This window comes from Nyctereutes procyonoides, unplaced genomic scaffold (assembly GCF_905146905.1).
Source record: "Nyctereutes procyonoides isolate TBG_1078 unplaced genomic scaffold, NYPRO_anot_genome, whole genome shotgun sequence".
Classification (NCBI taxonomy): Eukaryota; Metazoa; Chordata; class Mammalia; order Carnivora; family Canidae; genus Nyctereutes; species Nyctereutes procyonoides.
In genome coordinates this window covers 45,383,710-45,408,577 of record NW_026575139.1, presented here as the reverse complement: position 1 = coordinate 45,408,577, position 24,868 = coordinate 45,383,710, and the positions used below count along the sequence as shown (strand labels likewise).

The following is a 24,868-nucleotide window of genomic DNA, read 5'->3' as shown; positions in this document are numbered from 1 at the left end:
TACACAATAAGCTGATTTTTAGGAGTGAGAAGTACTGTGAAGGCAGTGACCAGTGTGTGTGTGGGGGGGTTGGTTGGTAGGGAAAGCTGCCCTGAAGAACTATCATCTGAGCTAAGACTTGTGTGACAAGAGGCTGACATGGCAAAATCTGGAGGTTTTGAGCTGGAGGAAAGGAAAGGCAAGGGCCCTGAGGTGGGTTTGAGCCTGATATGTTCCAGGAGCAGAAGGCAGCAGGGCTTGAGGGTAGACAGCAGTGCATTTTGTGAGAGGACAGACAGGGCAACAGCCAGATTCTGTGTGGCCCTGAAAGCCTAAGGTGGTGAAAAAAAGGAAGAAAGAAACAAATCATACATAATCCCCACCATCCGCAGATGATCACTGTTAACATTTTGTTGTTTTTGCTTTCTATCTTTCTTTAAAATATAAATAGCACCACTAACTTTTTCTTCACACTTGTAAAGGAACAGTGATAGGCATAATCTAAAAATGCTTCTACAGTAAACATAATTTAACTGGTTTTGTTATAGAACAGAATATTCTGATTAGTCAAAAATTCTGATGCCAAACTATGGAAAGAGCCCAAATGTCCATCAGCTGATGAATGAATAAAGAAGAGGTGGTGTAAATATATACATATGGCTGAGTAATATTCCATTGTATATATATACCACCTCTTCCTCCCTTCCTGTACTTTCCAATTTCCCTTCAATGACGTGAGTTACTTTTAAAATCTTCAGTTTTGTTTTTAAAAAAGTTTATTATATGTAGAAAGTTGCTACTCTCTTCATTACTATAGTTCATGTAGGAAAACAACAAATGACATAGATACAGGCCATGTTTTAATTTTTTTCTTTTTTAAAAATAGATTTACCGGAAACTGCCAGGATTTTTACGCACACTTATGGATGCCCTGAGAAAAGACAAAATAGTCTTCCCTAATGATGAAAAGTAAGCTAACGATGAAAAGCTGTCCATCATTACTGTAGCTGGGGATTCTAGAGGGTAAGCAGTGACTGTAAGTCATCAGAGGGTCAAAGCAAGGCCCTGTCAGACATGCGCTATTAAGTCAGCAGAGTGGATCAGAGTAAAGAGCTGGAGCAATTAGTTCTCCAAGTCAGGCAAGCTGGACTTCAAGTTTGAGCATCCTTCACATATTTAGAAACAGATTTTATTAACTATCATGTGAATTACTGAATGGGTAGATTCTTAGATGGGTACTAAACTTTGGGGTAACATGTCCACAAATTTTTAGCATTTGGTATTTTCCTCCTGTCTAATTTGATGACTTCACTAATTCAGTACTTTCTCTGAAGTCATAAAAGGAGCTGTAGATTTAGGGTCTATCAGGACCTTTTAAAGGTACTCTGGAGTCTAGCCTAACATTCCTTGGGAATCCCTGACTTCTAGGCCTTTATTCCCCATGTAGCCAAAACCCACCCCTCATTCAGCCTATTGACCTAACAGTAAGTCCAAGGACCAGAATTTAGCAAGTCAGCCTCTTGCAGCTGGACAATTTAAGAGTGCCTCCAAATGGGTGGTTGTTATCAGTACTTTATGTTGACACACTGGAGGGCTCTAACCTTCTCAGGAGTAACAGTGAGTCACTGACAGGGTGGATGGGTATCAGAATTTAGGAAATATTGTTTGCGATAGCTGCCAGAATGTGGAACAAGTCTTCGTGCTGTAGGCTTTCTGAATTATCAAATTAGGAGGTTGATCAGGAAGGTGATTAAAACCTGTTAATCGAGTGTCCATCTGTACATTTATGGGGAAAAGTAAATACATTTTTATCAAGAGTTCTCTTTAGTCCTGTGGTAGTTCTTGTTATTTTTGAGTTGTTTTGTTTCTTTTGTACAGTCTTTTAATTAAAATATTCCAGATACTATGAAATAAGGATGAATAAGGAAAAAGATGAGGTTCTTTTAACTGCACAAATTCCATGTTTTTAGTATTTTTCATTATTTAAAAAAATAATATAGAAATAAATTTAATTAAGTACTTAATTAAATTGTATAAGAGAGATAATCTTGCCTAGAAGACAAAACAGTTACTATATGAAGTTTACTATGTAGAAGTTGTCATTTTTGAGGAGAGATCTCATATTTTGAGGCAAACCTCATGTTTTGCTAAAGCTTTAACTTAGAAGAAGAGAAATCTCAACATATAATTCTTAAACTGAATGCTTTTCTTCTATTTGTCCCTAGTGTTAAATGCCTGTCTTCTCCCCTTCTCATCATACATGGTGAGGATGACAACACGGTACCTTTGGAGTTTGGAAAAGAGGTAAACTAAGAGCTCAGGGCTCGCTGAGCATACTGTACTTACATCACCATTTTCTCATCTAGCCAGACTTCAATTAGAGCCTACAGGAGGGTCTTAGACATTATAAGGGATTCTCTACATCCCTAACTAGCCATGCTGCCTGGTGTTACAGTATGCATCAATGTTCTATGCTACTTAGCTTGAAGGAGTGTTTCTGGCAGATTCTGGTTCCTCATCTAAAAGTTTATTTGTGGATCTGCAAGTATAGGGAAGATCTCAGGCTGCTCTGGGACCCTCCCTGTAGTCTCTCTCATTGTGGCTCCAGAAATGGGATGCAGTTTCTTTTCTTTTAAACAAATAGAGTGGGTCCATTGCAGTTCTTATCCCCTTGTAGGGAGGGTGTTGGCAGAAGGATGAGGTTCCACCAGCATTCTGTGTTAGCTGTGGAGTTTCTAGTTCCTTAGCGTTAGAGGTAGCCAACCCCAGGATTGGGGGTAGAGTAGGGCTGGGGAGGGGCAGTGGAGAAGGGTCCCCTATCTCTGACCTAATGGGACTAACTCCCCAAGTTGCCTGTTTCTGTACACTTTTAGGAAAATTATTATTATTTTTAAAGATTTTATTTATTCACGAGAGATACAGAGAGAGAGGCAGAGACACAGACAGAGGGAGAAGCAAGCTCCTTGCAGAGAGCCCGATGTGGGACTTGATCCCTGGCTCCGGGATCACACTCTGAGCTGAAGGCAGATGGTCAACTGCTGAGCCACCCACGCGTCCCCCCTTTTAGGAAAATTAAACTAGAAAAACACCAGCTTTGATGGTCAGCCTTTGAGTATCTGCCTTTCTGTCCTGTGCAGCTCTATGAAATTGCACACAATGCATATAGGAACAAAGAGAGGGTCAAGATGGTGATCTTTCCTTCTGGTTTCCAGCACAACTTCCTCTGTAGAAACCCTACACTACTAAAAACTGTGAGGTAAGAGCTGCTTTGCTCAATGTGATTATCCTTCTCTTACAGGCAATTAGACACTGAGGGGGGCACTTGATGGGATGAGCACTGGGTGTTATGCTGTATGTTGGCAAATCGAACTCCAATAAAAAATATATATATACAAAAAAAAAAAAAAAAAGGCAATTAGGGCTGTTCTGGCTTACTTAGACCAGAAAGTGGAGAAAGCATGTGAGCTGATCTAGCTCCTTTTTTTGCAGAGATTTCCTGAGCAAGCAGTGGGCATGAGGTCTGACAGTAACGGAAATCTGCAGTGAAGACTTGGTCCAAACACCACCCATGATGCATATTTTTTATGTAAAATTGTACTGGGCTGCTTCGATGAGCTGGAGTCACTGACATTTCTACAAGTCACTTGCCATCTTAGTAAGGGAAAGCATGGATGTTGGGCATTATTGAAAGTTCTCATTTAGCTTATCATAGTCTACTTTGGAACAAATGGAAACCTCACTGTAGAGTATCAGAATTTAGTAAAATTTGGATCCCATTGAAAAATGTGTGGTTACCAAACATGCTAGGGACATTTGTGAATAAAGTCTTGGTTGGGTCTTAACAGTGTAAGAAAGGTGCACTAATGTAGTTAAGTAGTTTGTGTTTCAGTTAATTTAAATGGTATTGAAAAGTTCCAAGTATTTTCTAGCTTTTTGAATAGCACTGAAGAAAGTCCTAGCATGCTACTCAATCAGCCATCAAATAACGAGTTTTGGCACTCATGTAGCCCTTGTAAATTGACACTTTATTTTTAGCCCTAAATACAGTCACATACTTTCCCTCCCAATTCCCAGAAATTCTTAATTAGGTTATGAGCTGACAAAACAAAACAAAATCAAAGAATGTTGTAAAAGTGTTTAAATCCAGTAAGAATTTTTTTTTTTGTTATTGTTTTCTAGAGACATTTTACAACTTACTTTCCATTGGCTTTGTTCACCCCATTGCTAGATTCATTGGATAGGGAAATCTTGAGATCTGAAGGCTCCATGTTCCAGATGTCCCTGGCATATTCCTTAATTGTTCGGTCACTAGAGAACTTCCCTGCGGCAGCTATGTTTTTGAGTACCATTGTGTTCCAGGCCTTTGGATTCTGTAAACAACACATACACACATGGCCCATGGCCTGAGTGCCTGTTGAACTTTATGACGAACGCTAGGGCAAGCATATCCAAGCACATTTCATGGGGAGAATGAGAGGAGTAAGATGTAGTGAATCATAAATATATTTGTTTCACAGTTGAGAGCAAGATAGGTCAGGTCATGCTTTTCTCCTACTTAGAGTATATTTCTCTTAATAATGAAAAAATGGTATTTTTCATTTTAAGAGAAACCATGGATGTAAATCCCCTAATTTGTAATTGTTGCTATGGTTGCAATATTTTGGCATGCAAGCCTTATTTCCCATGCTTTACTTTTTATTTCACCTCCTTTTCAACGGGGTGGGGGGGAAGGAAGGGCTAACATTCATTGTCTGCTGGACGCTGTGTCAAGAGAGTTAACCTGTGGCTTACATCATATTTGAAAAGCACTGCTCTAGCATGGTGGCTATTGTGCAGGCAAATAATGTAATGGGACAGTTTATTGACCTACTTCTCTTTTCTTCTTCTTTCTGAAGGTAGATGCCCCAACTAACTGATTTACACTGAATCCCAAATACCCCATTGGGGTTTTAAAACAGGATCAATTAAAGCCTTATACTTAATAAAATATATAATATCTGAATTTTATAATTTTTATGTAAAAGAATATAAGAAACTATTTATTTTATAACTTCATGATTTTGTAAAGAACTTTAAAAGTTAATTAAAAATGACCAGAACAGGGGTACCTGGGTGACACAATCAGTTAAGTGTCTAACTCTTGGTTTGGGCTCATGTCATGATTTCAGGGTTGTGAGTTCGAGCCCCGCATCTGGCTCTGCGCTCAGCTCATAGTCTGCTGGAATTTCTCACTCCCTTTCCTTCTGTCCCTCTACCTGCCCCTTGCCCTGCTGTGCTCTCTCTCAAATAAATCCATAAATTTGAAAGAAAAAGACTAGAACATTACTAAAAGCTAAATGAGTAATATATGGGATCCCTGGGTGGCGCAGCGGTTTGGCGCCTGCCTTTGGCCCAGGGCGCGATCCTGGAGACCCAGGATCGAATCCCACGTCGGGCTCCCTGCATGGAGCCTGCTTCTCGCTCTGCCTGTGTCTCAGCCTCTCTCTCTCTCTGTGACTATCATGAATAAATAAATAAAATCTTTAAAAAAAATGAGTAATATATATTTTTTTAATAAAAGAAGTTTAATTTATAAGCATCTTAAGATAACTTGGTAAAAAACGAATGAGGCTCACAATTACAAAGATTTTGCTCATATGCAAACTGCCAGTCCATTTAAATTTGGCATAACTGATCTGGTTAATGTGGTAATTTTTTTTTAACATAATTTAGTTTGAAGGATGAATGATGTATTTATGCCCTTGACAAAGGGGATAAGTATGGTATTGTGATTAAGAAAATATATTTCAAAAAAATAAGCAATTATTTTTTAGCAATGCATTATAAACATTTAAAAGAAAAACCAAAACTATGATTATTCTATAAGGTATTGCAACACGGAATCTAAAACTAGTTTATTCAGACTTTGAAAATTTACTAAATAAGAGAAGAATAAAACTTCCTTTTCTTTACTTTCTTTAGCTATTTAAATGGATAATGAATAGGCTTCCCAATATGTTTCTAAACCTGACAATATGATAATTGTTATGAGTAAAAACTTCAGATTTGCCCTAATGAACAAGAAAGAATGAGCCAAATGCTGGGCTTTGAGATGGGCATCTCTGGATTTGGGCCATAACATTACCAAAAGGGATCTACTGTGGAAAACTGACATTCACATTTGTCCTTGCCCTTGTTCATATTTTCCTTTCCTGCTCTATTTATACTTCCTGTCCTCTGTAGACATTCCATACACAAGCAGGAGTTGAGATCAAGAGGAAAGAGGTAGAGTTGGCCATTTTCTTCATCTTTGAGTTCTTGGAAGCAAGTAGTGAGCCACTCAGCTTAACCTGGGTACTGCCCCTCCTTGCTGATGGTTATTAACTTGAGTTTACTCTGGGCTATACATTTTTCGGGGACTGGATATGATTCTACCAGAAGATAAGGTCTGTAAAGCAGCATGGGCCTTGACAGATCCCATTTTAAAACCCCTTTGGGACCTGTGGGATGACTATAGGAACTACCTGGTCACCTGTTTTGGGAAAGGGATAGAGAGAAATGTTAGTGAATCATGTTTTAGTTGGAAGTAGTTACTCATGTGTCCAAAGGGTGTGAAGATTTTATGGAACCCTGCTATTCTGCTGTAGAATGGCTTTTGAATTGGAGGGCAAAAATCGAGACTACTAGGGGCAAGGGCAATCATGCCCAGAAAGCTCAAGGTATCAACCTCAAGAAAACCACCTGGAGTCCTGGAACAGAACCAGCCTCCTTCTGTATCCTGTATCCATCCCGCTGTAGTGGCTGCAATTACTTAAAGTCTTTCTCATCAGAGATGGTCAACCTTTCCATATTTATTAGCATTTACTAAATGTTCCTGGAGGGCTGGGCTATTATTTAATGAAGATGCATAACCTTGCATGTGAAGGGTTACTCACATGGCTCTAGGTTTTTAAAAAAAAATTTTTTTATTTTTTAGTAAAGCACATTCTTTCTTGGTTCCTTTCTTTTCCTTAAGTTCAAATAAGAAAGTTCCCCTCTCTATGTACATCTATATTCTATATGTAGCCTTACTCTGGGTAGTTCAGGAAAGGCACTATTTTTGCAATTTTCATAGAATAGGGTCAGTCCTTATCCTAATTAACTGAGGCTCAGCCTGAGAATTATCTTAGCAAGTTTTCAAATATGATGGTGATCCTCCCTACTACCAGAATCTCTCAGAGAGGGGCTGGCATCTGTATTTTGGAGAAGCTGCTTTGGTGATTCTGATGTATGCTTTTGGTGAAGGACCCCAGCATAGTGCCTCCCACAGAGAACTCCCCAAAGCCTGTCAAATAAATGAGTAAGTAAAATGAATATTTAATTTGACTTTATAGCCTTAGCTTCCAGGGCATGCCTGCTACAGGGTAGGCACTCAATAAATACTGAATTGTGATTTTTTAAACTTGGATATTAAAAAATTTACAAATGCTACTTAGACGTCAAATCCCAGCCTCTTATCTGAATTTGGGAAAAGTCAAGTTTGATATGAATATCCTAGACAGTTGCCTCATTTCTCTTTTTGGATTAACGGGGCTCTGTTATTTAGATTTAATAAAAAGAAACAAAAATTTTAATTAACCGAAGTAAACTGGTTTCTTTTATAGGTCTCAGCAGTGTACTCACCATGTACAGCTGGCTGACTTTTTCTTGACACTTGACATAGGCTTCATAGTCTGCGAAGACTTTAAACCTGTATTTTATAATTGGAAGGAAAAAAACAAAACAACAAAAACTTCATTAAAATATGTGTGCTAAGATTCCACTTAAAATTCTCTTTTGCTTTTTTTATTTTTTTATTATTTTTTTTAAGATTTTATTTATTCATGAGAGACACAGAGAGAGCGAGAGGCAGAGATACAGGCAGAGGGAGAAGCAGAAGCAGGCTCCATGCAGGGAGCCCGATGCAGGACTTGATCCCGGGACTCCAGAATCACATCCCGGGGCTGAAGGCAGGCGCCAAACCGCTGAGCCACCCAGGGATCCCTTGCTTCTTTTTTTAAAAGACTTACTTATTTGAGAGAGAGAACATCGGCATGAGATGGAGGAGGGGCAGAGTGGGAGGCAGAGAGAGAGGGAAAGAGAATCCCAAGCAGACTCCATGCTGAGCATGGAGCCTGATGTGGGGCTCAATGTCATGACCCTGAGACCACGATCTGAGCCAAAACCAAGAGTCGGATACTTAACTAACTGAGCCACCCAGGGGGTGCACTCCCCCTCCCCCAAATTCTCTTTTGCTTAACATGAGGCATGACTGGTTTACCAAACTTAAATTTCTATTTACAAGAATTTTAACCATCCCTCAACCTTTATATGGTTCTTCCCACATGTAAGAATGTCAACATGTGGATTTATCTGAAAGCTGGGAATACCAGTGGAAAGAGAAAAATAATACCATATTTATGCGTCTTGTTCTTAACCTTCCTAGCATAGTTAGAATATCTAATTTTTCCTTCCACATGTAGGTTAAGCTTCTCAGATCACACATCTATGCTAGTTATACAGATGTGTTGTAGTTGGTTTAAGACGTTCTTATCCCCTTTTCATGGCCCAAATAGCACCATCTTCTTGGGGGAACTCACCTGTCATGATAAAATAGCATATTGATTAAATCTTTGAAGAGGTCAGGCTGCTTGGGAGAGAAGAAGCCATTGTCAATTTGATCAATGGCCAGCTTCAGCTCTGGAAGTGCTTCATAATATTCTTTTGCGTCATACCTGTGGGGGTGATAAGAAAAAGGTTCTGTTTTTGTGTGTGGTTAACAATACACTAGACAGGCACCTTCCAGGGAAAATGGCAGAGTAGGAGGACTCTAAGCTCGTCTCGTCTCAAAGATACAGCTAGATAACCCTCACATCAGTGTAAATAGCTGAGAAAATGATCTGAAGACTGACAGAACAAACTCTTCACAGCTAAACATAGAGAAGTCACATCAAAGAGGATGGGAAGGACAGAGATGTGGTTGGGAGCTAAAGTGACCCATGGGACTATCCTCAAGAGGGAGGGATGCCATGGGCATGGAAAGGGGAGAGAAACAAACTCTCACACTAGGGAGCCCACATGGGAAGGACAAATCCCCATAAGATTTTGCTCTAAAAACAAGAGGGGTTGAATTTTGTGAATTTTTATAATCAGCGGAGCTTACCACCTGGGGCTTTAAAAATCAGCAGGCTTGGCTCTGGGAGAGTGAGGACAGCAACAGGAAACCAAGTTCCTGCACAGCAAGGGGGCCCCATGGGGATATAGTATGGAAGCAGCAGTTTAAAAAACACCTGGGCTATACTAGAGGGAGATTTGTTTACTAATGTCAGAGCATGTGCTAAATGGACAGGGATCTTCTGGAGACTTCTCCAGGAATAAAGGAGCTGGTGTGCACTATTTCCTTTCCTTGATCCCTAGCCTAGCCGCATGGACACCTGTGGGAACAAGTGCTATGCCAACACTCGCTACCTAACTTGCTAACAGTGCACCCAGCCCCCTGGTTCTCCTGCAGAAATGCCCTACCAGTCAGCCCTCTGCTTTAGGTCCTTTTACACAGCAGACCTTTGCAAACCTTGTTGGCACTGTCCACCCTGCCTCTGTGTTCTCCTGTGGTCCTGCCCCTTACAATATGCTCTTGGCTGGAGCCCACAAGGGGTGCCACAAGTCTGCAAGCAGCCCCAACAGGGGCCAGCATCAAAGTGAATTCTGTCCCCAGGGAGAGGGAAAGATAACCATATACAACAATCAGATTGCAGCCCCAGCAGTGGGCTGGGGCAGACAGCTGGTCTGATTGCAAGCCCTGCCCACCAATGAAAGCTCAGGGGATGATATAGGGAGAATACACTGCAGTTTGGTGTGACTACAGCTCTGGCAAATGCCTGGTCTGACTCCACTCAAGTCCAAGGCAGCCCCAACTTGGCTCATGACACAAAGACCAAACCATGCCACAACAGGCAAAGAACCATTGCAGACAATTGGACTGAAGGAAAAAATGGCTGAGCTACAATAGCAGGCAGGGTGCATGCAGTATGCATAGCACCAGGTTCTGGTGAACAGAGGATGATGCACCACTAGAGGGCACTACAGGACCTCTTATTCATAAGGCCACTGCTTTCAAGAACAGATGTAGCCGACTTTCCTAACACACAGAAACAGACACAGAAAGTTAGACAAAGTGAAGGACAGAGGAAATGTCCCAAATGAAAGAACAGGACAAAATCATAGCAAGAGACCTAAGCAAAATGGAAATAAGTAATATGCTTGATAGAGATTTTAAAGTAACAGTCTTAAGATACTCATGGGAGTTGAAAAAAGAGTAAAGGAACTTAATGAGACCCTTAATAAAGAGAAAACATAAAAAAGAACCAGAGATTAAGAATTTAATAACTGAAATTAAAAATACACTAGATGGAATAAATAGTAGAATAAAGAACAGAAGGGATTAGCTACCTGGAGGAAGAGTAGTGGAAAACAATCATGTTGAAAAAGAAAGAAAAAGAATAATAAAAAATGAAAATAGATTTAGGGAATTCAGCAACACCAACAAGTGTAATAACACTGATATTACGGGATCCCAGAAGAAGAGAAAGAAAAGGGGGCGGAAAATTTATTTGAAGAAATAATAGCTGAAAACTTCTCAAATCTGGTGAAGGAAATAGAAATCTGGATCTAGGATTTGGAATCAATACTAGGAGATCCACCCCAAGACACACAGTAATTAAAATGGCAAAAAGTAGTGATAAAGAGAGAATTTTAAAAGCAGCAAGAGAAAAGAAAACAGTTTTATACAAGGGAAATAAATGCCTAAGGCTATGAGCTGATTTTTCAGCAGAAACTATACAGGTCAGAAGAAAGTGGCATGATATATTCAAAGTACTAAAAGAAAAAAAAATGCAGCCAAGAATATCATTCATAATAGGAGAGATGAAGAGTTTTCCAGACAAACTAAAGTTAAAGGAATTTATGACTACTAAACCAACCCTACAAGAAATGTTAAAAAGAATTGAGTGGAAAGGAAAGACTAAGTAGGAGTAAGAAAAGGAGGAAGCACAAAAGCAGTAAAAATAAGTATATTTTTAAAAATCAGTCATGGGGGGATCCCTGGGTGGCGCAGCGGTTTGGCGCCTGCCTTTGGCCCAGGGCGCGATCCTGGAGACCCAGGATCGAATCCCACATCGGGCTCCCGGTGCATGGAGCCTGCTTCTCCCTCTGCCAGTGTCTCTGCCTCTCCCTCTCTCTCTCTCTCTCTCTCTCTCTCTCTCTCTCTGTGACTATCATAAATAAATAAATTTAAAAAAAGTTAAAAATCAGTCATGGGATCCACAAAATGAAAATATGTAAAGTATGACACTATATACCTAAAATGTGTATGTCGGGGGGTGGGGAGTAAAGAATGGGTTCAAATTTAAGTGACCATCAACTTAGTAGAGACTGCTAAATGTAGATGTTATATACAAACCTAATGCTAACCACAAATCAAAAACCAGTAATAGATATTTAAGAAGAAAAAGGAACCCAACATAACACTAAAGAAAGCCAACAAAACCATGAGAGGAGAGAATAGGAGAAAACAGGACTAGAGAACTGTAAAAATAGCCAAAAAACACGTAACAAAATGGCAATATGTACATACCTATCAACAATTACTTTGAATGTAAATAGACTAATTGTTCAAAACAAAAGACCTAGGCTGATGGAACGGATAAAAAAGCAAGACCTAGGGATGCCTGGGCAGCTCAGCAGTTGAGCCTCTGCCTTCAGCTCAGGACTTGATCCCCAGTCTGGGGATGGAATCCTACATCAGGCTCTCTGCAAGGAGCTTACTTCTTCCTCTGCCTAGGTCTTTGCCTCTCTGTGTCTCTCATGAATAAATAAAATCTTTAAAAAAAAAAAAAAAAACCAACAACAAAAACTAAGACCTAGCTATATGCTCCCTACAACGGGTGTGCTTTGGACATAAAGACACATGCAGGTTAAAAGTGAAAAGAGGGGCAAAACGTTCATTATATAAATGGAAATGAAAAGAAAGGCAGGGTAGCAGTAATGATATTGGACAAAATAGACTTTAAAAGAGTCTGTAAGAGACAGACTACATAATCATGGGAACAACTGAAAGATAAAATAATTGTAAACATTTATGCACTCAACATGGGAGCTCCCAAATACATAAAGCAGCTATTAACAAACGAAGTAATAGTAGTCCAATCATAGTATAGGACTATAACCCCCCCATTTACATCAATGGATAGATCATACACACAGAAAATCAATAAGGAAACTGGCTTTGAATGACACATTGAACCAGATTGGATCTAACAGATGTATTCAGAACATTCCCTACTACAACAGCAGAATACACATTTTGTTCAAATGGACACATAACATTCTCTAGAATGGATCACATGTTAGGCTATAAGTCTCAATAAATTAAAAAAGATTAAAGTCATACCATGCATCTTTTCCAACTACAACACTTTGAAATTAGATATCAACCACAAAAAAAATCTGGAAAGAGCAAAAATATACGAACTTAAATAACATGCTACTAAACAATGAATGGGTCAACCAAGAAATCAAAGAGAAAATTAAAAAATACATGGAGGCAAATGAAAATGAAAACACAGTGGTATAAAATCTTTGGGATGAAGCAAAAGCTGTTCTAAGAAGAAAGTTTAAAGCAATACAGGCCAATCTCAAGAAGCAAGAAAAATCTCAAATAAACAACCTAACCTTACACCTAGAGGAGCTAGAAAAAGAAAAACAAGCAAAACCCCAAGTCAGTAGAAGTAAGGATATAATCAAGAGTAGAGCAGAAATAAATAATATAAAAACTAAAAAAAACAAAACAAAACAAAACAAAAAAAAAACAATAAAACAGAGCAATGAAACCAGGAGTTGGTTCTTTTAAAACATCAACAAAATTGATAAACCTTTATTCAGACTCATTAAAAAAGAGAGAGAGATGACTCAGATAAATAAAATCAGAAATAAGAGAAGTAAAACAGATCAGTAGTGAAACTGACTCAGTAATCAAAAGACTCCCAATAAACAAAAGTCCAGGACCAGACAACTTCACAGGTGATTTCTACCAAACATTTAAAATACCTATTCTTCTCAAACCATTCCAAAAAATGGAAAAGGAAGAAAACCTTCCAAATTCATTCTATGAGGCCAGCATTACCCTGATACCAAACCTGATGAAGACACTATAAAAAAAGAACTACAGGCCAATATCTCTAATGAACAAAAATCCTCAACAAAATATTGCAAAAATCCTCAACAAAATATTGGCGAAGTGTGTCCAACACTACATCAAAAAAACCATTCACCACAATCAAGTGGGATTTATTCCTGAGATGCAAGCAAGGGTGGTTGAATATTCACAAATCAATCAATCTGATATATCAAAACAAGAAGAGAAAGGATAAAGGATAAGAACTGGATGGTCATTTCAATAGATGCAGAAAAATCATTTGATGAATAACACCATCCATTCATGATAAAAGCTCTTAACAGAGTAGGTGTAGAGAGAACATGCTTCTACATAATGGAAGCCATATATGAAAAACCAATAGCTAACAAAATACTTAATGGGGAAAAACTGAGCTTTTCCCTTAAGGTCAGGAAGAAAAGAATGTCCGCTCTCACCACTTTTATTCAGCATCACTGGAAAGTACAGCCACAGCAATCACACAACAACAACAGCAACAAAAATAAAAGGCATCCAAATTGGGAAGGAAGAAGTAAAACTTTCACTATTTGCAGATGACATGATACTATATATAGAAAACCCTAAAGATTCCACCAAAAACCTACAAGAACTGACAAACTCAGTAAGAGCACAGGATACAAAAATCAATATATATAATTCTTTCATTTTTATACTAATAATGAAGCAACAGAACAAGAAATTTTTAAAAAAATTCCACTTACAATTGCACCAAAAATAATCAAATACATAAACTTAACCAAGGAGCGAAAGATCTGTACTCTGAAAGCTAAAACACTGATGAAAGAAATTGAAGAGGACACAAGAAACAGAAAGACATTCCATGGGTACGGGTCTGAAGAACAAATACTGTTAAAATGTCCATACTACACAAGTAATCTACACATTCAATGCAATCCCTATCAAAATATCAACAGCATTTTTCTTTCTTTTTTTAAATTTTTTTAAATTTACTTATTTATTCATGAGAGACACAGAGAGAGGCACAGACACAGGCAGAGGGAGAAGCAGGCTCCATGCAGGGAGCCCGACATGGGACTCGATCCTGGGTCTCCAGGATCACGCCCTGGGCCGAGGGCGGTGCTAAACCGCGGGGCCACCCAGGCTGCCCTCAACAGCATTTTTCATGGAACTAAAATAATAATCCTAAAATTTGTGTGAAACCAGAAAAGACTCTGAATAGTCAAAGCAATCTTAAAAAATAACAAAACAAGAGGTATCACAGTTCCAGATTTCAAAATATACTACATAGCTGTAGTAATCAAAACACTATATGGTACTGGCACAGAAAGAGACACATGCATGGATCACAATTATATGGTCAATTAATCTTAGACAAAGGATGCAAGAATATGTAATGGGAAAAAAAAATCTCTTCAACAAATAATGTTGGGAAAACTGGTCAGCTACAAGCAAAAGAATGAAACTGGACCACTTTCTTCCACAAAAGTAAACTCAAAACAGATTAAGGACCTAAATGTGAGATCCAAAACCATAAAAGTCCTAGAAGAGAGTGCAGGCAGTAATTTCTCTGACATGGAACATAGTAACATTCTCTTATTTATGTCTCCTAAAGCAAGGGAAACAAAAGCAAAAATAAACTTGGGACTACATCAAAATAAAAAGCTTTTGTACAGCAAAGGAAACAATAAAATTATAAGACAACCTATACTGGATAGGAGAAGATTTTTGCAAATGACTTATCTGAGAAAGGGTTAGTATCGAAAATATATAAAGACTTGTACAACTGAACACCAAAAAGACAAATAATCCAATTAAATATGGAATGAAGACATTAACAGACATTTCTCCAAAGAAGACATACAGATGGCCAACAGACACATGAAAAGACACTCAACATCACTCTTCATCAAGGAAATGCAAATCAAAACCACAACAAGATATCATCTTGCACCTGTCAGAATGGCTAAAATAAAAACTCTAAGAAACAACAAGTGTCACCGAGGATGTGGAGAAACTCATGCATGGCTGGTGAGAATGCAAACTGGTGCAGCCACTGTGGAAAACAGTATGGAGGTTCCTCAAAAATAAAAAATAGAGCTACTATATGATTCAGTAATTCCACTACTGAGTATTTACCCAAAAGAATATGAAAACCCAAATTCAAAGGCATACATCCCTTTGATGTAGCATCATCAAATAATTGCAGCATTATTTACAATAGTCAAATTACGGAAGCAGCCTAAGTGTCTACTGATAAATGAGTGGATAAACAAATAGTATATATACACAATGGAGTATTACCTCAACCATAAAAAGAATGAAATCTTGCCATTTGTAATATGGATGGATCTAGAGAATATAATGCTAAGTGAAATAAGTCAGTCAGAGAAGGACAAATACTATATGATTTCACTCATATGTAAAACTGAAACAAAACGAATGAAGAAAAAAAAGAAAAACCAAAAACAGACTCTTAACTATGTAGGGAACAAACTGATGGTTACCAGAGGGGAGGTGGGTAGGAGGATGGGTTAAATAGGTGATGGGGATTAAGGAGGGCACTTGCCATGATGAGTATCAGGTGATACACAGAATTGTTTAATTCTGATTAACACTGTAATCTGATACACTGATACACTGTATTGTACACCTGAAACTAATGTAGCACTAACTTAACTATACTGGAATTCACAAACAGAACAAAACAATACCCTAGATGCTACATGAGTTGTGAAAAATGCACTCAGAAAAATTAGCATTTACAGAAGCCATTATTATCATAGAGTTCAACAGGAATATAATGTTTGACTAGATCTGGAAAAATTTTCCCCCCTAAATTTGATTAGTTCCTTCTAACTGAAGACCCAAAAGACAGTAAATAATAAAAATAATCCAATCTGGTAAAATACAGTAAAATTCATTTCAAAAGGATTTTATGGCCCTAAGCAGATATTATGTTAAGTGGACCAGTTGCTTTTTGGACTCACAAATCCCCAAATTTGTTCCTTAGTGGAAATTTACTTCTATTTTTTTTTTTCTTAAGATTTTATTTATTTATTCATGAGAGACACATGGCAGAGGGAGAAGCAGGCTCCATGCAGGGAGCCCGATGTGGGACTCGATCCCAGGACTCCAGGATCATGCCCTGGGCTGAAGGCAGGAGCTTAACCACTAAGCCACCCAGGGATCCCTGGAAATTTACTTCTAAAGCCAGGAAGTATATTCAACATCCTCCAAATATTTTGATCCCCATAGTTCCTTTGGGCAGAGCTCCTTATTTGTTTGAATTCAGATTAATAAACTTATCTAGATATTAACTGAAACAAGTACTCATGGGTGCTTCTGTAAATCCAGACCGATCCTCTATCACATTTGAGTCCATCTCTCTGAAATCTTAAAAGAACACTAGATTGTTTAAGTTATAGGCAAAAACAAACTAGCAACTGGTTCATCTTTGGATCCAAGTCACAATCCTAGATGCAGAGAGGTGACAGCTCCCAAAGGCTGGCTCTACAATGGCTGATAACAAATGGCATAGACTTCATGTACCTGTGCCTAAACTCCTTTCACATGCACTTGCTAGGTTTAATCAAACTAAGCTGTGAGGAGGCTGCCCTGGTGCAGGGGAGATGTTCTGTGGCCACATTTCATGTGACCCAGCCTCAGTGGGAAACCTGGGTGGGCAGGCATTCTCCTGGGGGTGGAGGGCACCTGCTTGATGAAGAGGAGCTGCTCTCTTACCCTTTCTTGTCCAAAGCAGCCACATCATCTACTCTCATGCCAAAGATGAACAGGTTCTCTTCCCCAGCTTCCTCTGCCATTTCCACGTTGGCCCCATCCATGGTCCCGATGGTCAAGGCCCCATTCAGCATGAATTTCATATTTCCTGTTCCTGAGGCTTCAGTGCCTGCCGTGGAAATCTGCTCCGACAGGTCTGTAGCTGGAATGACTGGCAAGCAAGGCATATTAAAATCAGTGATTCTCCCCCTTTTAGATCAGCTTGTATTGTATCCGAGTACTTATCTAGCTGGCCTGTGTGGATCATGAAAGTAGTCCATGTACATCAAGACAAACATTCATATGGTATAGAAGGATGGATCTTACTCTTCCCCTTGACTCAGGCAACTGCTTTTGTCCATTTTTTGATGTGCTCTCTGGGTGGTTAACTAACCACTTATATGCTTATACTACTTTCTTGGTCTGTAAACTAGAGAGCACCTATTGCTTTCTGCTGTAAAAGTTGACACTATGTTTCTCTTCTTCCAACTTTTGTTATGGTTTTATTTTTATTTCTTCTGCTTTATAACTTTATAAAATATATTGAAACTTCTCTTTTTGATTTTTAAAATTCAGTTTCTCCTGATCCTTCCTTTATGATCTGAGGAAATTGGATTGTCTGCATTCCTTCTACCCTTCCATCTCTCACCTTTCCATCTTTCCCACTTTCATGGCAGGGAAATGTGCCCAGTGCACCTGAGGTGTGAGGTGTGCCTGGGGCTAGACACCAAGCTTCTGACCTTTCAGCCTAATTTACACACAAATTAATGCTGCCAGAAGGCCCCTTTCTCCCTCTTTGACTTCAAAGTTCAGAACCAATTCTCTGTTCTGCTTTGAAGGCTTATTTGTGGATTAGATATATCTTCATTTGCATCAGTAGGAACCTGGCTCTTTTCTCTTTAGGCATACAGTTTTAAATAGTAACATCAGAAGACCCAAAAATATCTCAAAAAAGAGAAAGGTCTGTTTTCAATTTGGGACTTGGGTGAATGCACAGTTGGCATTTGCACGTGGATGGTGCTTTGTAAGCACATGATGCAAATAAGCGAAGAGAGCAACAGAGAAAGAGATGTTGGCTTTTTGCCAGTCTAACTGTCCCCGTGTGGGAACTCTATGCATGATCAGTGCCCATCTAAGCACATCTAAGCCTCATGCTTGGCAGCCTGACATCTGTCCTCATTCCCTGTTGCCACGTGAACAAATGACAGCCCTTCTTCATTCCATGAAGTGGCCAGAAGTATATCGGGGGCTGGGGAATTGGTGTTCTGTTGCAAGACTGGAGCTGGGAATGGAAGACCTTTCCTTTCTTTTCCTTTGTAGAGCACAGTCTGCACTTTGCCAGAACTTAGGGGAGCTCTGACTAGCTAGCTGGTAGGAAAATGAACTTGCAAATGTAATCTGTGATACTGACATGGGGACAGCAATCTCATTGTCAGCTGGATCAGCTTAAAGATTTTTAGCCTGGGCCCTATTTTGCCCAAGAGTGACACTTTCCTTTCTAAGTTACTGGCCCCCTGAACCCAGCTACCTCATTTTTCCGTATCATGTAATTTTCCCTAAAATTTGCCCTGGCCTGGCATGATGTGTGATGAGGATACTACCTTTTTCAGCCAGAGACACTCTGTAGTTCTCCAAGAAGATGACTTTCAACTTGCTTCCAACCACAGGGTCATTGTTCACCACCTCTGCCACTGAAGTGATCAGCTTTATGATCATTTTGGCCATGTGATACCCTGGGGCAGCCTTGGGAAAGAACATCAAACACACTAGCAGAATGCAGCCACAGTAAAGTGAAGAAATGGCAAGAGATTAGGGCCCCCACGTCCCCAGGGAATAGAACCGGCTTACTTTACCACCAATTATGACTGTTCTGGGCACAAATAACTTCCTAGGGTCTTTCTTAATGCCTGAAAAAGATGTAGAAGTGGATGAAATGGAGGACAGCTGACGGCTGGTGGGGGCGGGGGGTGAGACCCCACCTAGAGTGCTGCTTCCACCTCCAGGGCGCGCGGGGCCACAGGACCGACTCACGGTTGTACATGGTGACCACGTGCAGGCAGTTCAAGAGCTGCCGCTTGTACTCGTGGATCCTCTTCACATGCACGTCAAACATGGAGGATGGGTTGATCTTCACTTTGTACTCCTTCTCCAGGAACTGAGAAAACTTCAGCTTGTTCTCCTGTTGAGACAGTGCGTGATGCCAGAGCCCTGTTTGACTCGGAAGCATCAGGTGGTCTGTTTTTAAAAACAGGGGCGTCATATAGCCTCAGAACTAGCGCTGCAGAAGGAAACCACGCGGGGAGGAGCCCCACCTGCTTCACATTGGCGATTTCTCGGAGGAAGACGTCATCGCCCAGGAAACTGTGTAGCTTTGTCAGCTGGCTCAAATCCTTCACGTAGTCTTCTCCGATTTTCTTTCAGTTTAAAGAAGAGGTGGTGGTTTTAATCAGGGATGACAGTCCAGCCCACACAAGCAGTTTCTGTAAGTCTGTGGCGGGTGCCTGCTACGGGACAGCTGACCTACCGCACAGCACACACAACGGCTATACTCACAAAAGAGGCTGGAAATGCTGTGTGGGAAGAACACTGTGCTAGTATCTTAAATGTAGTGTGAGTAGCAGCAAGTGTTAACAGCAGGAAGCCTGGGGACGCCTGGGTGGCGCAGCGGTTGAGCGTCTGCCTTTCGCTCAGGGCCTGATCCCAGGATCAAGTCCCGCATCCAGCTCCCTGCATGCAGCCTGCTTCTCCCTCCCTCTGCCTCTCTCTCTCTGTGTCTCTCATGAATTAAAAAAAAGAAAGAAAAGAAAGAAAAGAAAGAAAAGGCAGGAAACCTACCTAAAAGGGGTAACATGGAACCAAGTTTCTACCAATTATTTTTATGATCTTTGCTTACTAAATAGGCTCACCACCTTCCATCTATGTGTCCTATGAGTACTGTTGCTAGCTACAGAATTTGTGGACTCCTTGTTTAAAAATTAAGAATTTCAAGATGGCTACAGAGGAGAACTAAATCAAGCATGGAGACTTGGGGGACAGCACAGACATGACACTTGCTGAGGGCTGATGTAGCTGCCTGCTGCAGCCTGGATTCATGAATTAGAAGGAAATTCTACCACCTCTTGCATTGTGGTCAGGACTCCCCTGACTTTCCACTTACTTCTGCTATTAACTCTGCAAGCCCTGGGTTGCAGAGTAACAGCCAGCGCCTCGGAGTGATCCCGTTGGTTTTATTCTGAAATTTGTCTGGTTCTAGCTCACTGAAGTCCTTGAATCTGGAGACAGAAGAGACACATCACTGAATCTGTCTGAAAGAGCTGGTTCCTGTTACATTCACGAAGCCAAGTGAAGGCTTAGAAAGATTAAAGGTGGAGTAAGGGGCTGGCAACAGCTCCTGCTCTCACTCTAAATAGAAATCCATTTGCAATTCAAAATAATTATAAGAAAAATCCAAATCAAATCACCTCCATATGATTTCCTGGCCCTGATGTATGTATGTATATATATATACATACACACCAGACTTTTCAGCAGAATAGGGTTTTTTTTTTTTTTTTTTGCTCCTAAATCTAGAATTAGGATGGCTCAGAGAAGGCATTTTCTTTCTGAAGAGAAGTTACTTTGAATAGAAGAAAATACTTCTGCACATTCTGACCTGGCCTTTCTTCATCCCAAGAGGCAAACCTGCATTTACCAGCATGAGTGCATTCATGGAGTAATGTTCGACTCACAACCATAGGAATGGAGACTCACACTTGGTTCTTCACAATGTCTGAGTGAATTTTAGCCACGCCATTCACAGCATGGGAGCCCACAATGCAGAGGTGAGCCATGTTGATCCTTTTGCCTCCGTCCTCTTCTATCAGAGACATCCTTCTCAGACGGTCGACATCTTTAGGAAATAAGGCCGCAATTCTCTAGCCAAAGGAAGAGAAAGGCCTTGCTGGCCACTCAGGTTTAAAGCAACACTGAGAAAATGTCACTTCCTCAGAAAATTCTGTGATGGAACAAATATGAAACTTCATTCTCATAGAAGGGGGCTGGGTTTGCCCTGTGGCAATGTCACTCTCCATTCTACTGTTTCCAAAAAAAATGCCTTTAATGGAGCCCCCCCATGAGTCTTGAATACTTCTGATGTATCAACAACTGACAGATGTTTGGGCCTCCAGTTTGATCAGAGGGAACATGATAGCCACCCTTAATATCTCAAGATCTCATTCTCAAAAGGGGTGTGAATCTCTAAAAATGACTTACATCTAAATGCTTCTGATTTATCTCATAAATGATTTGCAAATGTCGAGGAAGCAACTTCTCCACCAGCTCTACAGGCCAGCGTTCCAGGGCCTCTGGGAGCACCGTGTGGTTGGTATACGCAAAGGTCTTCTGGGTAATCTCCCATGCCTGAAGGAAAAGAAGAGTTAGCTGTTTCCCTCTGCCAGAAAGGCTGCCTCTCAGGTGCACACCCCATCACACAAGACCAAACATTCCCTCAACTCCTGCCAGTCTGCAACCAGGACAGTTCATCTGCACAGTTAGACATACTCAGTTCTGCCAAGTTCTGAATGATCCAGAGACTTGGAATATGTTTTGTGTGGGGGTGGGGGAGGGGAGGAGGGAAGCAGCCATTTGTAAAACTGTCTGATAAAATTGAAGACAACCTACTGGTAAGTCTTCTCTACTATCCTAACATGCCGCTTATTAAATAGGAAAAATCTGAGCAATACAAACAAGCAATGTTCTGAGAAATACAGAGTATGTTTAAAATACCGATTTGCAAACTGCTGGGGACACTTTCAATTAGCTGTGTTCTGAGGTTGGAGAATTTAATTTAGAATCCTTTTAGACACAAAAATGGTAATCACAATGTAAGTCTGAGCTACTGAGCTGTGTCCCATTAAGAATGTATTGATTTATTTCTTACTTTTACTCCCTGGAAAGCAGTAAGGACACAGAAATGTTATCACGAGGGCAGACTTTACATTTAACCATTGGAAGTTTGTAATAGTAACTTATTTTGAAAATCGTCTAAGGAGCTTCTGGCAAAATCTCTGAACCACAGATATTATATTTAATTAAAGGAAAAGGAAGCCAAACTCTCCAGACCTTGGACCAGGGCAGCTTTTCAATATCCACAAAAATCCTCATCAGCTCAGGGATGGCAAGTGCGGGGTGCGTGTCATTCAGCTGGATGGCAACCTGTATGGGGAAAAGGCATCAGCATGCAGGTGACGGATGGCCCTGGGTCTGGCTCCCTTATCCTCATGAATGTCCACGCAAAGCACCAAACAAAATGCCCGCCTTCTGTGAGGCACTTTAAGCATATCACACCTACTCAACTTCTTTAGCACTGAAAAAGAGGAGTAAATCTGATGGGAAGTCCTGGTCCCTAAATCGTCTCTGCCCCTGTTCACAGACCGAATACTTGCCTGATCTGGAAAGGCGTCAAATGTGGTTTTGGCACTGTCAGTGGAGCCAAACTTGGAGGCTTTGAAACGTCGGATGACATCTTGCAAGGTAGCCGCCACCACAAAGTACTCCTGCTTCAATCTTAGCTCCTTTCCTTCAAAAAACTTCAAGCCAGAGAGAGTGAGTGAGAGTGGCTCACACCGTTAGGTGGGGCCAGAGTATGTCAGGGATCTCCTGCCCAGAGAACTTTACGACTAAAGCTCACAGGACAAGTGGAGAGGGCAGACATTAGACTTTGCTCTTTCCTGAAGTGTAAAGGGGTTTTAAGAAGGCATACAAATATCGGATAAAGGGAATGGGAGACAAGACAACAGCAACAACCTTTTCAAAGCTAAAAAATTGAGGGGTGAGTGGTAATTGGGCTAGGAAACCCAGGAGAGCTGAATCTTGACCTGGTAGAAGAGAAGAGCCAAAAAAGCAAGTAAACGTATGTGCCAAAGCCCCTCAGGTTCAGGACTTGGCATCACTGGGTGCCTGTAGAAGTAGGGATGAAGATGTGGTACAAGGTTAGTTGTGCACCTAAGAAGCAGGATGAACCTCAGACTTCATCCCCAGTTCCCTCAGCTGAGCAATCTCCTTCTCCTACTCAGGCAGAGGCCCAATGTGTATTCTCTGGAGAAGGTAACACAGGGCTCTCTGGGCTGGAGGGAGGCAGGTAGAGTTGAAAGCAGGGGTACCACTCTGTACTGAAAATGGGGAGAAAGGAGTAAAGTAAAAGTTTATGTGCCGGATTGTTGAGACTCTCAGCCTTCTTCTCCCAACCAATTCTAGAACATAGGCAGCTGATATCAGTTCCGCCAGGAAGGAAGCTGCAAGAGCCTTCTCTTGGAGGTGAGAAAGATTAGCAAGAGCAGTCCTGCACAATGGGGACCTCAGACAAGACATGGAGGATGAATCAGAGAACTCTTGACTGAATCACTGAAGAACTTAGGGAGCACATCTAAGATTCTGCACTTTTCTTACAGGTGATAAGATTTTAAAGAGCGTTAAGCAAGGAAAAAATAACTAGCTGCAGGAAGAGGACAGTTGCAAGATTCCTGGAAGAGAGACTAATGTCTGGACGAGGGCTATGGGCAAGTTGGGGAGAGTGAATGAGTTTGTTTTTGTAATTATAGTACCAAAATGATTTATCAACTCGTACTGATAAACAGGCATGACTCTGATGGTTAATTACCTTTTACTCAATTTAGTTAACTTTGCACCCTATGCTAACTCCATATCCCCTGTGAATTGCTGTAGATGGTTATTTCCAAGTAAAATTAGGATTGGCCCTTACTGAAGATAGGAGGATGAATTTCAAGCCCCTTGCAGTTAAATAATACTACAGGCTAGGTTTGGCTAGACAAATTGGCTTGGAGGGATTCTTACTTTAATTGACCACAAAACAAAACAACTTTTTTACTTTTGGGTCAGAGATTTTTCTGACATGTACTGAAGTCACAATGTCTTTCTCAAAGGAAAAGAATAACATATGCCATTAAGTTTCTGAAAATGCTGTAGCAAACTTAATCTAGAGACTATACCACTAAGTGGATGCCCGGTCTTAAGGACCATTTATGTCCTAGTCTCCCAATCCTTGTTTCGTGCCATCTTTGCAGAGTAGAGTACTACTCCACTCTTGTTGTAGAGACAAGAGTTGTTGTTTCTGAGACTTATTATTAAAAGAGTAAATCGTTATAGCTTCAAGAATATAATTTTACCCACATATAAGACAGAGCTAGGTATATTTAAACCAACTAAGAATCCATAGTGGTCATCCTCATCTGTGATGCAGTTCCAAGTTTAAAAAAAAATTAAATTTTAGCTAAGCTATTTTTGGCGTAAAATTAGGAACAATCACCTATAAAGAAAAGTTTCAAGAGATGAATAATGGCATAAGAAACAATGTTTGCTCCTGGATCTGGTCCAAGGTCCAGACCCCACCTTGCTTGAGTGTAGAAGGCTCGGAAGAACCTGTCAGTAAGGGGAAGAGGCCACACTGGAAATCTCTGGGGTCTTCTGACTCTTGGAATAAAATTCTGTTTGGAAAGAAAGTAGTAATTCACCAGTGTCTCACTTCATCTTTTTACCAGGTTTTGTTTTGAAATGTCTATACATAACCTCCTAATTAGTTGTGAGGTCAATAGTCAAAGGCAAAATACCAATTCTGACTGCATGAGTTGTACAGATTTGTTTTCCTTACTTGGGTGGGAGGGGAAATCTAGATAATTCAGGAAGAGATATGGAGATTATTGTGCCCTGAAGAAAGAAATCAGTATTGAAGATGAGCTTTATGGACTGTGGCAAAGTGCTTCTGAAATAAGCTGTTTCTGTCTCCACTGAGAAAGCAAGCTTGACCACTCACATTATCATTGGGATAGAGGACCCGGGAGATGTTCTCCGCCAGATTTCGGTCCAGTACGGCCTGAATGTAGTCTCCAACGTTAACTGAAGGGAAGGTTAGAAAAATGAATAAATAGA

At 40.4% G+C, this 24,868-nt stretch overlaps 2 protein-coding genes across 3 annotated transcripts in view; one reads left to right on the top strand and one right to left on the bottom strand.

Moving 5' to 3' along the window:
* The window catches only part of ABHD12B (abhydrolase domain containing 12B), a 29,676-nt gene extending 25,855 nt beyond the window's left edge, over positions 1-3,821 (top strand). The window contains exons 10-13 of the mRNA XM_055303866.1: positions 866-948; positions 2,205-2,283; positions 3,117-3,235; positions 3,469-3,821. Coding sequence (XP_055159841.1) covers positions 866-948; positions 2,205-2,283; positions 3,117-3,235; positions 3,469-3,496 — 309 coding nt within the window. The 3' untranslated portion in view covers positions 3,497-3,821. The remainder of the gene's footprint in view (positions 1-865; positions 949-2,204; positions 2,284-3,116; positions 3,236-3,468) is intronic.
* Positions 3,822-3,983: 162 nt separating this feature from the next.
* PYGL (glycogen phosphorylase L) overlaps positions 3,984-24,868 on the bottom strand; it is a 43,469-nt gene continuing 22,584 nt past the window's right edge. For both annotated transcript variants that reach the window (XM_055303853.1, XM_055303854.1), the window contains exons 7-20: positions 24,753-24,835; positions 22,369-22,512; positions 22,046-22,138; positions 21,197-21,343; positions 20,696-20,859; positions 20,103-20,217; positions 19,258-19,359; positions 18,977-19,124; positions 18,794-18,852; positions 18,547-18,688; positions 16,910-17,117; positions 8,577-8,711; positions 7,621-7,687; positions 3,984-4,349 (exon numbers count right to left, since the gene is read on the bottom strand). In XM_055303853.1, coding sequence (XP_055159828.1) covers positions 4,173-4,349; positions 7,621-7,687; positions 8,577-8,711; positions 16,910-17,117; positions 18,547-18,688; positions 18,794-18,852; positions 18,977-19,124; positions 19,258-19,359; positions 20,103-20,217; positions 20,696-20,859; positions 21,197-21,343; positions 22,046-22,138; positions 22,369-22,512; positions 24,753-24,835 — 1,784 coding nt within the window. In that variant the 3' untranslated portion in view covers positions 3,984-4,172. The remainder of the gene's footprint in view (positions 4,350-7,620; positions 7,688-8,576; positions 8,712-16,909; positions 17,118-18,546; positions 18,689-18,793; positions 18,853-18,976; positions 19,125-19,257; positions 19,360-20,102; positions 20,218-20,695; positions 20,860-21,196; positions 21,344-22,045; positions 22,139-22,368; positions 22,513-24,752; positions 24,836-24,868) is intronic.